At 40.9% G+C, this 14,236-nt stretch overlaps 1 protein-coding gene across 2 annotated transcripts in view; it reads right to left on the bottom strand.

The window, feature by feature from the left end:
- MAN1A1 (mannosidase alpha class 1A member 1) overlaps positions 1-13,429 on the bottom strand; it is a 158,082-nt gene extending 144,653 nt beyond the window's left edge. Inside the window, exons 1-2 of one of the 2 annotated variants that reach the window (XM_081040533.1) lie at positions 11,903-13,429; positions 10,703-11,557 (exon numbers count right to left, since the gene is read on the bottom strand). In XM_081040533.1, coding sequence (XP_080896659.1) covers positions 10,703-11,557; positions 11,903-12,103 — 1,056 coding nt within the window. In that variant the 5' untranslated portion in view covers positions 12,104-13,429. Of the gene's footprint in view, positions 1-10,702 lie in introns of both variants that reach the window. The other variant, XM_081040532.1, reaches the window with a different exon arrangement.
- Positions 13,430-14,236: the final 807 nt, after the last annotated feature.

Here is a 14,236-nt window from a genome sequence, read left to right as displayed (position 1 = left end):
AACAAAAATGTTTAATATGAGTGAATGTACACAAATTATTAACATATGACATTTATAAAATATGCTTTTTACTACATAAAGTTCCTTTTACACTCAATAAGAATGCCTTATATGATTGCTGACTTGCGCTAATAACTCCTGAAAACACAGTATGAACCGTTGAGGCATGTCTATTCATTCACTCATTATGAGATGAAAACATGTAGTTGACATTATAACGTTCTACAATGCTAGTTGACTACAAAAATAACATGTCACAGAGAACAGCATCCTAAATATTCTAAAATTACTGTCATCTCAAACCACAATTTATAAAAATAATATAGTATATTTATGTCAATCATTATTCACCATGTTAATGCAGTCTCGAAAACAAATTTAAACCCTCTGGCGTTTGGTAGACTTTTGTGAACTAACAAGGTCAGAATATAAATAAATTTTGAAATGTGCAGCTCTTCACTATCTTAAAAACGCGGGACTAAAAACACATATTACAAGGAATCAGCAAAAAATAAAATAAAAAACTCAAACTTCATAAAAAAACCATGCTTTTCTTCTAAAATAAAATACTTTAGACGAAAGGCACATTTATCCTATTTAAAACACTAAAGGCCTCTAACGTACGAAAGAAGTACACATAAAGATGCACACAGTTATTGCCGTGAAATCTTATGAATGATTTCCTTTCGGTTAATTTTTCTGCTTTAAAAATTCAGCTTTGTAAGACTTGCCATTTTCTGGCATCAGTAAAATCACTTCTGAAATTCTTTTTAGACTATTTTTGATCGTCAACTATGATCTTAAAATATTAAAGACACCATCCTGATGAATTGGAAGAGAAAGCTCTCTCCCTGCTTCCCCAGATCTCAAAGATGCCATCCATTCCTCCAACACCTGATGCAAAAGCCCAACTATAACTTAACGGTGAAGATGAGCCAATGGAAGCTAGCTGGGTCTCAGCTGAGGTAAAGCAAGTTGTACCAAGGTGCTTGGTCAGTAACCCCCTTTATCCATGGTTTCCGTTACCCATGGTTAACCACGGTTGAAAAATATTAAATGGAAAATTCCAGAAATAAACTATTCATAAGTTTTAAATTGTGTGCTGTTCTGAGTAGCATGATAAAATGTCTCACCTGCTCAGACACTGGCATGAATCATCCCTTTGCCCAGGGTAACCAGGTGGCTGTATTGGCTCTCTGACCCCACCATTAGTCACTTAGTAGCCCTCTGGGTTATTAGACCAACTGTTTCAAACTGTTTCCTATTGCAGTGCTTGTATTCAAATAACACTTATTTTATTTACTAATGGACCCAAAGCACAAGAGTAATGATGCTGGCAATTCACATATGCCAAAGAGAAGCTGTAAAGTTCTTCCATTAAGTTAAAAAGTATGTAGGTATAGGAAAAAACAAAGTATATATAGGGTTTGGTACTTATGTGTGGTTTCAGACATCCACTGGGGGTCTTGGAACGTATCCTCCGTGGATAAGGGGTGAATACTATGCTCCTATTAATAAAGAGTACTTTTTATCCTTGATGCAACCCAAGGAAGGAGCAAATTTTGTGAGTTTTTGTAAATAAAATACTCTCCATTGCCTTTCAGGACTTTGCCTCCTTTAGAGTCCGTGTCCCGCTAGCCAGCTTGTTAGATCCACCTTCTCTGATACCCCACTTCACAGGCCTCCAAGTGCTGCCTTCTTCCCAGCCTGCTCCTTTAAAAACTTCCCCCTTCTATACAACTCACAATGATTAAATGTAGCTAGTCATCATCACAGTAGAAAATGCTGACAGGCAAATTAAATATACAAGATACTGTTTTATCACCTATGGAATTAATAAAGATTCAATAGACCACCTTTGTTGTGGGAGGTGGAAGTATACATTGTTTTTGAAAAGTAACCCCTCAAAATGTACTACGATCCTTTGACACATTCATTTCCCCTTTTAGGAACGTAAGAGGAAATTCTACTTATGGGATGAGATGAAAACTTAATGGAAATAGGTGTTTATCACAGCATTTTTTATAAAAACACAAACCTGGAAATTAATTGTTCAGGTCCAAGGAAATGGTGAAATAAACTATGAGGCTTCTTTTCATACAGTATGCTATCATACAATCGCACTTTAAAAGAAAATGAAAAAACATACAGGGTGGTTACAAATGTGGAAAGAAATAGACTATATGTTGAGGTGGGAAGTAGTGTTGACACTACTTGTAACTGAGTGATAGCAGTGTGAAGAATATTTTTTTTTTATTTTTTCTACTCCCTTGTACTTTCAAAATGTTCTTTCCTAAGCAAGCATTAATTTATAATGAAATAACGCAATGAAAGAGACTTGCTTCTTCTACAAAGCTATTCTCACTCATGCTAAGACAAATCTCAAAATATAACAATTTCTGCTGGGCAACTTTAGTGATGTACTTTGAACAGCATCCTTTCAGAAGCAATACATCAACGAAAGGGAGGTATTGATGGTTAATTTTAGGCAGTTAGGAATGAGATTTTGAGACTGAGAAGACACTCTGGTGCTGCCTTAATCATTCCACAGGTGTGTCGTTTTACATTATAGCCTGACAGACAGAGATACAGTGAGGAAACACACTCTTTTGTAGTTCCAGCATATAATCTTATGACAGAGAAACTAAGGTCAGACAGTCATGCCCAAACATCAGCTCAGGAAAACGGGACATCACCACGAGCATGGGCCACGAGCCCTCGCCTTCTCTCTTTTGACCCTTTTGTTCCTTAGAAGAATCAAGTGTTCTTCCTAGGACTTTGAAAAGACCATTCGATGAAAAAGGATTTGGCAGATAAGGAGATTCCAGCAACAGCTCTTGGCCTTTGGATGGCCTGAATTCACGTCTCAACTATAGTCATTCACAGGCTGTGTACATCAATTATTGCCACACCCTTTCTCATAAACTATTACTGGCCCCGGCAAACAGGCATCCCCCACCAGTGTCACAACTAAGACAGCTTTAGTGTGTAGTGTGCTGTTATTAACCCACCCCTGCAGAAGTCGGCATCCTTTATCAGGTTTTGTGCCCTCACTTCAAGGCCTGTCCCATACTGAACACCCTCACGCTAATAAGTGGAGGCAGAATAACCTAATGGAAGGCCCACATATAAACACATGAAAAAGTGCAAATGAAGGTTAACAGAATGTGGCCTGAGTGTCATTCATTGTATGAAAGGATGTAGAGCAAGAGTGATCAGAAAGTAGTGGAGCAAAGCAGAGACTGACTAGGCTTTTGGTAAACTTAAGAGCCAGGGAGACAGATGGACTGACAGGAAAAAGGAAGTGAGGGAGGTCTTCTAGTTATAAAAGTTCAGTAAATACAAAAGATATGTGGGCTTCTTAATTTTATTATCTCTGTTCTGGATTAACTGAGGGACTCTAAATTACCTAAAGCAACTGTCAGAGTATTCATGACAGAAAAGAGGGTTACAACTTTTAAATGCTCTTTACACCTTAATCTCATTAGGTTTTCTTTCAGGTACCTAATGATCACAGAAGTCTTTATCAGGACTCAGTGGGAGGTGGGCAGTGCTGCTGCATTCTTCACAGCAAAGGAATTAGCCAGTATTGCTTTCTCAGGCAATACTTTACCCAGCAAAGATGTTTCATCTCCTGTAAGGATGGTCTTGGTGGGGCTTCTCTTTGCTGGTCTGCCACTCAGGGATGGGGAGGAAGCGGAGGGAGGGCCAGGCCAGCCAGCCTTCAAAACATAAGTTCTCATTAGAGTCAAGATATCACAGGCTTAGGCACTAAGGTCTGGGCACTAAGAGGCAGTTCCCATCTCTGTCCTTAGTGCACTGGGGGAATCTCAGAAAGTCACACCTCAGGGCCCTGTTTCTCATATGTAAAGTGAGAACTGGGCTTCAGGAATTTTGAGGTCCTTCTGGGCCTAAAACCCTACTAAATCTAAATCCAAAACTCTGAAAGAAGGCCAAAATCTTTGAGTTACATAGTACAACTGATTTATATGAATTTTGACTACAAGGTGATAGACTGAGCTCTGCTTATAAAATTGATCATAATTACATAAGTTTTTGCTAAGTCTAAAACCATCTTCTCACATTTCTCCAAAGACAGGACAGGTTTAAATAAACTTTACTCAATCTCTCTATTTGGGGGAATGATTTCAATGCGTAAGGAGCTAACTCAAGAACTGTTATTACTCTGAACGATAGTACATCAGCAACAAGCACATTTGACTGTGAGAGAGACAAATTCTTTAACACGTGTTTTGATGGATAGAAGGGGAAGACGTATATAAAGACACCGAAGTTTCTTTTGGAATTGGGCAGAAATCTGAGATCAGAGTTGACAGCAGTATGATAAAAATGCAGCTGTCTGGAAAGCTCTTCTTGATGAACTGGAAATGTATGTCTATCAGAATCAAACTTATTTGAACTGTTTCTGACAACGTTTTGAAACTTCATCACCCACTTCCTTGGTTTATACGAAACAGTTTAATCTTGGCTTGATGGTTTCAGCTAGTGACTAATAACAGTAATAACATCAAATGGTATTTATCATACACTCACTGCATGCCTGATACCACTTATGTGCTTTGTGTGGACCATCACATTTAAGCCTTCTGATCCAAAAAAGTGGGTACTATTATTACTCCTGTTTTACAAATGAGAAAACTGAAGCTCTGAAAGATGAAAAACACTTAAGGTCACAAAGCTAGTAAATGGAAGAGGCCAAATTCAGACATAGGTCATTTGACTCCAGAACCAACTCTTTTCACCACCACACTGTTAAAAATAGATGGAGCGGGGAAAGGGCATCAAGAGAATCTCCAGGACCTGCTTGGGTGAAGATAACAGTGTGCTCTCTCCACCGACAGAGGGGTGGAGAGATGGGTGGAAAAGGTGAAGAGGATTAAGAAGTACAAACTGCCAGTTAAAGAATAAGCCAAGGGGATATAAAATATAGCCTAGAGGATATAGTCAATAATATCATGATAATTATGTATGGTGACAGATGTGTGCTAGACTTATCATGGTGATCACTTCGTAAGGTTTATACGTGTCTAACCACGTTGTACACCTGAGACTAATAAAATGTATGTCAACTGTAATTGAAAAATAAATTCACAATGAAAAAGCATGTACATGTATAGTTTGTAAGAGCCCCCACATTGTCACAACCCTTTTCTCCAAGCCACCTCTCCTCCCTTCTTTTCTTTCTTCATTTTTTTCCTCACCTCTCACTGTAAAGAATGTCCAACTGAATAATTGCAAATGCCTCTGCTTCCTGCAGGGATGTTTATAAAGAGGAAAAAGAAAGGTCATATCAAACTTTCTCTGGGCAGCTTTAAAAAGAAGAAATTCCTAAATCATGCCACTAGTAAGATTTTTTTTAAAAAATTCCTATAGTTAATGTAACTTAACTGATAGGTCAAATTTATAATTCTGCAGAATTATACTGTGTGTGTTTTGTACTCATTCTACATTAGGGTCTGCAAATAATTAATATGGACAATCAATTTATATACTTCTTTGGCATTTTATTTAGGAGGCAAGCCATGTCAGGTTAGTGAACAACATTCACCAAGGATTGAGCTTCCATTCTCAACTCAACTCTGCCACTAACTGGCAATGTGATTTCCAGAACACTCTTTGTGCTTCAGTGGCCTCTACTATAAAATGAACAGGCTGAACTAACTCTAATTATACCCATCCAGATACAATAATCTATGACTTAGAGTATATGTTTACTTTTAAAATTTTAAAGTAATAATTTATGGCAGAGTATATGTTTACTTTCAAAAATTAATTTTTAAAAGTAAACATATGGCATATTGTTGGTAACAGAAAAAAACAATTTGCAGTTTATGTAAAGGACCTTTAAAGAGACTTAAGAATGAGGGGTGAGAGGTGTGGGTTTAGAAGTAGTTCAATAAACAAGGCACTAGGCTAAGAACACTGAGGGAAAAATCAAGACTTAGTTTCCCCAAAGAAAGAATCTCTTCCTTAAACTATCAAATATTGGTTTCTCCTTTATCATTTTTGTCTACTTCTGGGAAAGACATTTCATACTATCTCTGGAGCCCACAGGGTGGCTGCTCCTATTTTGACCAATCAGAACTCATCTTTGGCAAACACATACATTTTTATGATTTTGTGGGTTATAAAGAACTTCAAAGGCTACAGGTTTTCTACTGGGCAAGGGAATACAAGCAGTCTGCAGCACAGTTCTGACCTAACCACGTACAGGCATAACTTGTTTTATCGCATTTCACTCTATTGCTATTCACAGATGTCGCATTTATTTTTTACAAATTGAAGGTGAGACCCTCCACCAGCAAAAAGACTACAACTCGCTTTATTGTGGTGGTCTGGAACTGACACTGCAACACCGCCGAGATATGCCTGTATACTCAGTCCTCATCACTTTCAAGGAACTGTAGTATTCCTCCCGTGACCTTGAGACACGGGCTGTAAACTCTCTTTAATACAGAATTTGTACTACCATAAATTATGAAATAATTCAATACAAATATGTAAGTTCTCCACTGAATTCCACAAATTCAGATCTTATACAAGGCCCTTTTTACACATGTGAAATACTAGGATAGATTTCTCACGATGGTTTAGTTTATTAGCTCACCTAATACAGATGCATTGACTCAAAACTGCATTTTTTTTTTACAGATGCATTGATGCAAAAGTGCATTTTTTTAACCTCTTTTCATACCCTTAATTAGGTTCTAAGTCATAAATACAGCTCCTTTATGTGCATCTTAAGTTACCTAATAAGGGGAAGACAGAATACTTCTCTCAGACAAATTATCAATAGCTTATAGAAAATTAAACTGAATATCATTGATTATCCAGTAATAATCTTTTCTTGCTTTCATACATTAATGTTCAAGAGTCAGCATCTACTTCAGTACTTACACTATTGAAATCTTAATTTATTCATCTACTTGTCAAAGAGAGACACTTTTACAAGCAGTCCATGACCTACTTGATCTGAGGAAGGTCCTAGGAGTAGTGAAGTCTTGCATTTGCCCACATTCAGTGGGTATATGTCAAAAAAGGTGAGCAGAACAGGCAAGGTAATCACCCAAGTGTATCCAAGCTCCTTTAGATCTTCAAATTGTGGTTTTTATTATTTTGCAACTATTTTTCACAACTGAACTACGCATACAAATAAATTGGAAAGTTTCAAAATAAAAGTATTTTGTTTTAACCTGTCAAGGTAGATTATTCTTACATCTGATCTTTAATAAAAGGGTTAATTGTCAATAGTTAACATAAATTATAGACTCAAGAACAACCTAACGCTAGTGTAAGGCATAAAAATATATTTTAGCTATTAGTCATCAACATGAAAATTTTCTTTAAACTTATGATTATATAAATAGGTCTGGGATAAAGAACTAAAGCCTGTTTTGAGAAACCTAGAGAAGCCAACAGTGATTCCACAACTACCCAGTCTAAAGCCTTACCTGATAGATTCAAAGCAGGCTGTCCGACCCCACCTCCACCCCATTTATGTTGGTGGGAACTTCAATCTGAGAAGTGGGGAATCCCCTCTGACAATTTGACTGTCTTCAGCCCCTCAGGGAGTCCCATAATTCCAGAAAATGAAAAAAAATAAGATTAGGGTGCTAATCCTAAAGGAGGACAGTGCAAGTCTTTTGTGTAGGCAAAATAATAATAATAATAATAATAATGATAAAATTCTAATTTTAAAAAAGGTTTGGGGTCGAAGGGGAAATGGACAATTTTTTAAAAAATTCCATGGTGTTATTTTAACTTCTGTGCTTCATTATTCTAACATTACTTTGTAAGGCTAAGGAAAACTCGAGTATAATTTTTAAAAGATCAAACTCATAAAAATATGTACTACATATGTATTATAAATTTCAGGAAATTTCCAGAGTTTATTTACAGATTTCATGGAGGGGGGGGGCTTAATTTAAATTTTAAGTTCTACATCAAGATTTACCATTCATCAAATAAGTACTGAAAAGCAGGTAATGTCTTTTATTATGAAGGGGGCTAGGCAATGTCCTATTTAAAATTACAGACTGTCTCCCCTAGGCCCAAATTTGTTAAAAATTTACCACAGTACCAGTAACACAACTGTGTTGGCAATGTAAAAATAGTATTGGTTATCTTTAAACCAAATTTGCAAAAGAAAAGTTTGGCTCAGAAATTACTGTCCAAGCTCCCAATCTGTTAGACTTGCCTATATCTTCTAAATTTTAACTACAGAGCTACTAGTACATTCAGGGGTGATAAAGAACCTAACTATATAAAAATAACTAGAAAATATAGGAACAATAAAGATCAAAACCAAGGCATGATCCATTGGTCCATGGTGGTGCCTGAAACTGAATCTAAATGTTTCGAGTCCAGGGATTATCCTACTGAGGTGGGCAACCACTCCTTCCTCTCTAAAAAGAAACATTTACAGTCCAGTTTTAGAATCACATAAGTTACCTTTTCTTTCTTTTGGTTTACAAAGGAACACATCTGTCTGAACTAATCTGATGAAAAACCAAAATTCATTTCTTCCCATAAGGCTTTGACTGAATACTTGTGTTTGCTTTTTGGGGAGGAGAGGAGGGAGGTTCTTACTACCACATGGAATTTTAAAGACCACATTTGGTTCCACTACTTTATGTAAGACTGGGCAATTTCAAAACATCTAGATGCTAAAATGTTAGCACCACACAGACAGAGAAGGCTACATAAACTTCCTTTACATGGTTAATTAAGACCTTTTGATTTAGCAACACATATAACATGGATCTAATAGGAACAGATACCCATACTATTAATGTGCTGTCCTGAATTGACTGCTACTGTCCCACTACTTCAGTTCTAAAGGCACTTTTAGTCACTATTGGTCAGTACCAATAGCTTTTTAATAACCATGAATCTTTAGTATTTAAAATAATTTCCTTGGACAACAGTGAGCTGCACTAGCTGGCAGTCATAGGAATTTAGGGGCATGATACATGTGAATTACACGGCTTCAAACTTAAGGAAAATATAAGCAGATACAGACTTGGATGTAATTTACCTATGGGTTTTGATTGTATATATTTTAAGCAGGCTAGGAGGTGAAGAGGGGGAGGGAGATTGTTGGTAAGCACTAGAGCTTTTATCCACCTTCCTGGTTTGATAGCCCTGACAGAATTTCATGGTGAAGGGCAACTGCTAGACAGAAGTTGTCAGAGGTAGTAAAATCCATTCCCTCAAGTCTGAGAGGCTTCTATGCCTGAAAAAGGGTCTCAGAGCAGACAGGCTGATGGGATGTGGAAGGAACTATCTGCATAGGAGGGATGGAGGCATTCTAGAATATCTAGGATCAACTGAAATGGACTCAAATTGACTTTAATTTGCCCAATTACAGCTTAACCAAATTCATCTGGTCTTACAGTAAAGTCACAAATCCTATGAGAAAAGGGCTGCTTCTATTCTGTAGTCACTCAAGCTAAATATTTCTTCACCACCTCAAAATTCTGTTTACTGTCTGAAAATGGGGGAATCAGGAAGCTCCTTCTCCTGATTACCTACCCGATGTCAAAACACAAAATGTATTTTCACAGAGACTGCGAAATTTTTAAAAATGACAAAAATATCGCTTCCATTCATAATGTATTTTAGAAATCTGAATCAAGATTTGGGATGAAATGTTTTTAATATGGTTTCTACGGCTCTTGGACTGTATAAAAATCATGTTGGCATAATTTCCCATAGGAGCGTAGCTGTGGAAGGAAGCATGTCCAGAGAGCCTGGTGATAGGTAACTAACTGGAAAGAAGTTACAGGCTTCAAGTGATGACTCCGGCACTTACTGGTCCTGGAGCTCTAGGCCCTTCAACTTTCATCTTTAAAATGACAATTGGAAATTATTTTAAGGTCTTCAGCTTTAAGCCAGTCATGAACTAACCACATGTTACAAGGTCTAACTGAAAATTACGAGACAGAAATTACAAAAGACTTATCAGAGTCCATGTTTGTCCTAGATTCAGTTTGTCGTCATTATGGCATCATTGTGGAGGCAAACCTGTTGCATCACACGAAATACTTGTTTTCTGACTACACTAGAAATACAGGAGGCAGTAGACTGGCTTTTTCAATTCTTCATTTTGTTTTTAAGTAAACACTGTGCCCCCGTATGATAGCAAGTTCTCAAGTTTCACCTTTATAGTCTGTAAGTACACACACAGGATGTCACTTGGCAGAACCGGGCCACATGTCTGAACGCTGGGGTGTGCTGGCTTGCTGTTAGAATCTTTTTATTATGCATGATTGATGCTTTGCGTTTACATTCAAGATTGACTTCAAAGCCATGCCGAAGTCTTATCTGAGGCTGTTTGGGACCTTCACTGTCACTGTTCTCAGGAACAATTAAACGTGTATCAGCCAGTGAAAGAGGAAGTTTGCACACTATGTGCCCATGTATTTCATGCCTACCTCGCCTGGCTTATGTTCACCCACACATGCAAGTTAGAAGCAACGGGATTCAACCTCAGATGGTAATTGGCTACATCTGCTACGATAGTGAAAAAAGGAAAACGAAAGAGCCTTTGACACGGCACCTGGTGTAGGTGCCGTGTCCCCCTACATTGTAATATTACAATCTTAAGAGTTTCAAAGATTTATCGTTTCTCCCTGAAAACAACGGCGGTCAGGAGGGATTTCTACCATGGTGCACTCACCTCTTTGATCTTTGCCCTCTTCTCTCGGATGGCTGCGTCGGCAGGCTCCCGGCCAACCGCTCCGATGGGGGGCACGAAATCCACCGGGGGGAGCCCCCCGAGCATCGCCTTGTCACGCAGCTGATCCTGGGCCACCTTTTCCTTCTCCAGCAGTATGTCTCTTTGGATCTCCTCTGGCAGCTTCTGCAGGGTCTCCTTGGCTTCCCTGAGAGCCCGCTCGTGGTTTTCACGGATTCTGGCCAAGTTGTCTTCCAGGGCGGCGGCGGGGTCCCCGGGCGCTTCCTCCTCACCTCGCCGGGCTCGCCCTTCTGCCGCGTCCTCGGCGCGCCCCCCAGGCCCGGGCTTGTGGTCGGCGGCTGACTGCAGGGCGGGGCTGGAGTGGAACAGGACCCCGCTGAGCAGCTTGGAGGAGTCCGGCAGGAAGAAGATCGCTCCGAAGCAGAGCGTGATGAAGGCGCTGAACACCAGCAGCAACACGAACTTCTCCGTCAGGCGGAAGGCGGCGGGGCCCGACCCCTTCCTGCCACCGCCTCCCCCGCCGCCGAGCCCCCCGCCCAGGCCGCCGCCCGCAGGGCTGCTGAAGAGCGGCAACAGGCCCCCCACCGGCATCGCTCCCGCCGCCGCTGCGGTGGCCCGGCTGCCCGCTGTCCAGTGGCCGTGCGCCGCGCCGCTCAGCAGCCAAACTTCGCTGCCGCCCGGCGTCAGCGGTTGCGGGGCTGAGTCCTGCGCATCCAGGCCGCCCAAACCCCTCGGCTGGGCTGCAGGTATCCCCTGGGGAAACAGCTCCCCGCTGGGTCTTCCTGGGGTGGCTCCTTTGGCAAACAAGGACGCGCGACAGACGGCTGGATGCAGCCCCTGCGGGGAGAGAAACAGTAAGGCGCAGTATTTACGATGATGGTGATAAAGTTTCCAGCGGGTCAGCTCCCTCCGACGGCCGTGCAAGCCGCTAGGACAGCTCCCTCTGCGCGGAGACAGGAGTCCGACTCCGGGCAACGCCCTCGGAGTCCACTCTTTAAACTTGGGGTGAAGTTTTCGGGTCCCCGGGGGCGGGGTGTCCCACGCACACCTGGAACGGGGCCGCGTGCGGGCACCTCCTGGAGAGGGCAGCGCACCTCGCGGCAGGAGGGGCGCAACGTGGGTAGGGGGCTCGTCAACTTCGCCCACTCCCCATCTCGGAGCTAGACTAGCTGTCTCTGTTACCCAGGCAGCGGTGAGTGTGCAGCGTGGCAGCCCCGCAGCCTGGTGCGCGGCTCGGCGGGGCGAGCGCGCGGACCCGCGGGCCAGTGGGAGCGAGCAAGACAGCACGGTGCCCTCGGCCGCGGCCCCGCGAGCACTAACACCACTGCCGGTCTTTGAGCGGTCGGAAACGGGGGCGGTGACGCGTCCGGAGAATGATGGCATGGCCGGGCCAATCAAGCGCTGCTCAGGGTCCCTCGGGGGCGGAGCCGAGGCGGGGAGGTTGCCGCGTGGGGCGGGGAGTTTACGGGAAGCGCTGCCTGGCGGGGCCCCCGCGGAGGGCGGGAAGGTCCTGGGTCCCGGAGGCGCGTGGCTGGCGGAGTGGAAGCGGGGAGGGCTGTCAGAACCGCGGCGGAGTCCCAGGGCGCTAGGCAGCGGGCGGGGTTCGTGGTCGGGGAGTTAATCCTGCGCTGGCTTCTGGCCCGGGTCCCGCGGGAGCGTGCTTGTTCTTGAGTTGCTGGGGAGGCGCCTGAGCTGACGCTGGACCTCCCTGTCGCCCACTGCCCGTGCGGGGCCAAGTGGGGCTTGCCCCCAGGGGATCCCGAGAAGGGCAGGGTCTCCAAGAGAATCACAGGACACTGGGTCGTTCGGAAGCGCGTCTTCAATAATTACCCTCTTTTTGCCCGAGGCAAGGATTCCCCGGAGCCCCGCAGCAGTTAAACCAAATGTCCCTAGGTGAGAAGCTGTGATCCGGGTAGCTGTTGAGCTCTCTGGTCTAACACCCTAAGTCTCTTAGTTTTATGGTTGGTTGCTTAGGGTTGTTCCTGTGAATCCTCTCCCCCTTTAAAAAAAAAAAAATGTGTGCCTCCTCCACCCACTCCCACTTTCAAAATTCATTTACCTCATAGAAGTTGTTCACATTTTCCATTTAAAGAAGACAGTTTTATGTCGCCAGAGCTTCAAGTAATAAATTTGAACATTGTGTTGAAATTAAGTCTTGGATTTGACTACTTCCATAGAAGTAAGGACTTTGGTCCAATAGAGATTGTTTTCGAGACAGTCTTATGATTTTCCGAAATGTGTTTGTAATTCCCGTGCAAATAATTACTCTGCAAATAAAAGGTTATCAGAGAGGAAAAAGTTGACTGACTTACTATTTCTGAAACCAAGTTTGTAGCAGGCTTATCCTATCTCTCACCCTTCTCTGGAAACATGATTTTAGGTCTAATTCTGCTTGTTATCTTAAACAAAGGAAACAGCTGGCACCTTTCAGGAAGGTGTGCACAACACAGTTGCTTTCAGGTGTTAGACTATATGAGAAAATATAAATCAAAAATCCTTATGACAGTTTTTATATAAGTATTCATCTTAACCATCATTATATGTTGTATGTTTGTTTTGTGTAAAATGAGTCATACATCCAAAGTTTCTGTAGATAGGAAATTAATGTTTCATTAAAGCTGATATTATGGCTTGGTTATTTTGATAACTGCTATGAAATTCTATGCCCAGAAGAGTGCAGCATATCCAAGCAGGGTAACAAAGTTTAGAAGAACCAAAAAAGAAAACAATGATTTAAAAAAAAAATAATGGAATGGTAATTTTTGTTTCAAAGTTGTGAATAGACTGAAAAGTTTGAATCACTGAAATAGTATTGTTTCCAACAACATCCTTAAAGTTTAGTTACCTCATGGGTAGATAGATAACAGATAATAATGATAGGGTTAATTATTACTAAAAGCCAATCTCATGATCATCTTTTTTGGAATGATTTATTATTTTAACTATGATGTTTTAAGAATGGAATTATTTCTTATACCCACAAAAATATTTAGAAACTTTGATTTAAAATTGATATTACTAAGTATTCCAGAAAAGCATTAAAATCTACTTTTAAGTGTGTGCTAAAATGGTGAGTTTGAGATTGTTAATCTGGCTCTTAGAATATAAACAGTGTGAATATCCATGACATCTTTAGGTCCTCAAATTTCTCCCAAATATTAAACAGGTATAATGCATTCTATTATTATGATACTATCATATCTTGAACAGTAACCAACAAGAAATGAAACTATCAAGCACATAAAAGTATCATCTGTTTTACATTCTTAATACTAAAATCTGCATATATCTCTATCAAGACATGAATTTCAATATTCTTAAAAGTAGCCATTATAAAGAATTTAGTGTACTTACAACATCCTAGAACTAATTTCTTTTATTCCATAGGTGCTCATAGTGTAGAATAAATTCCTATAAGAAAGAAAACGTAAATTTGTGAAACTTTTCAATTAACTAATAGGCTATATATAATGTGCCATTAAGTACATTTTATTAAGTGCATGTAGTTTCATCATT

The sequence above is a fragment of the Rhinolophus hipposideros genome, assembly GCF_964194185.1.
Source record: "Rhinolophus hipposideros genome assembly, chromosome: 3".
Taxonomy (NCBI): domain Eukaryota; kingdom Metazoa; phylum Chordata; class Mammalia; order Chiroptera; family Rhinolophidae; genus Rhinolophus; species Rhinolophus hipposideros.
This window is presented reverse-complemented; position numbering and strand designations above follow the sequence as displayed.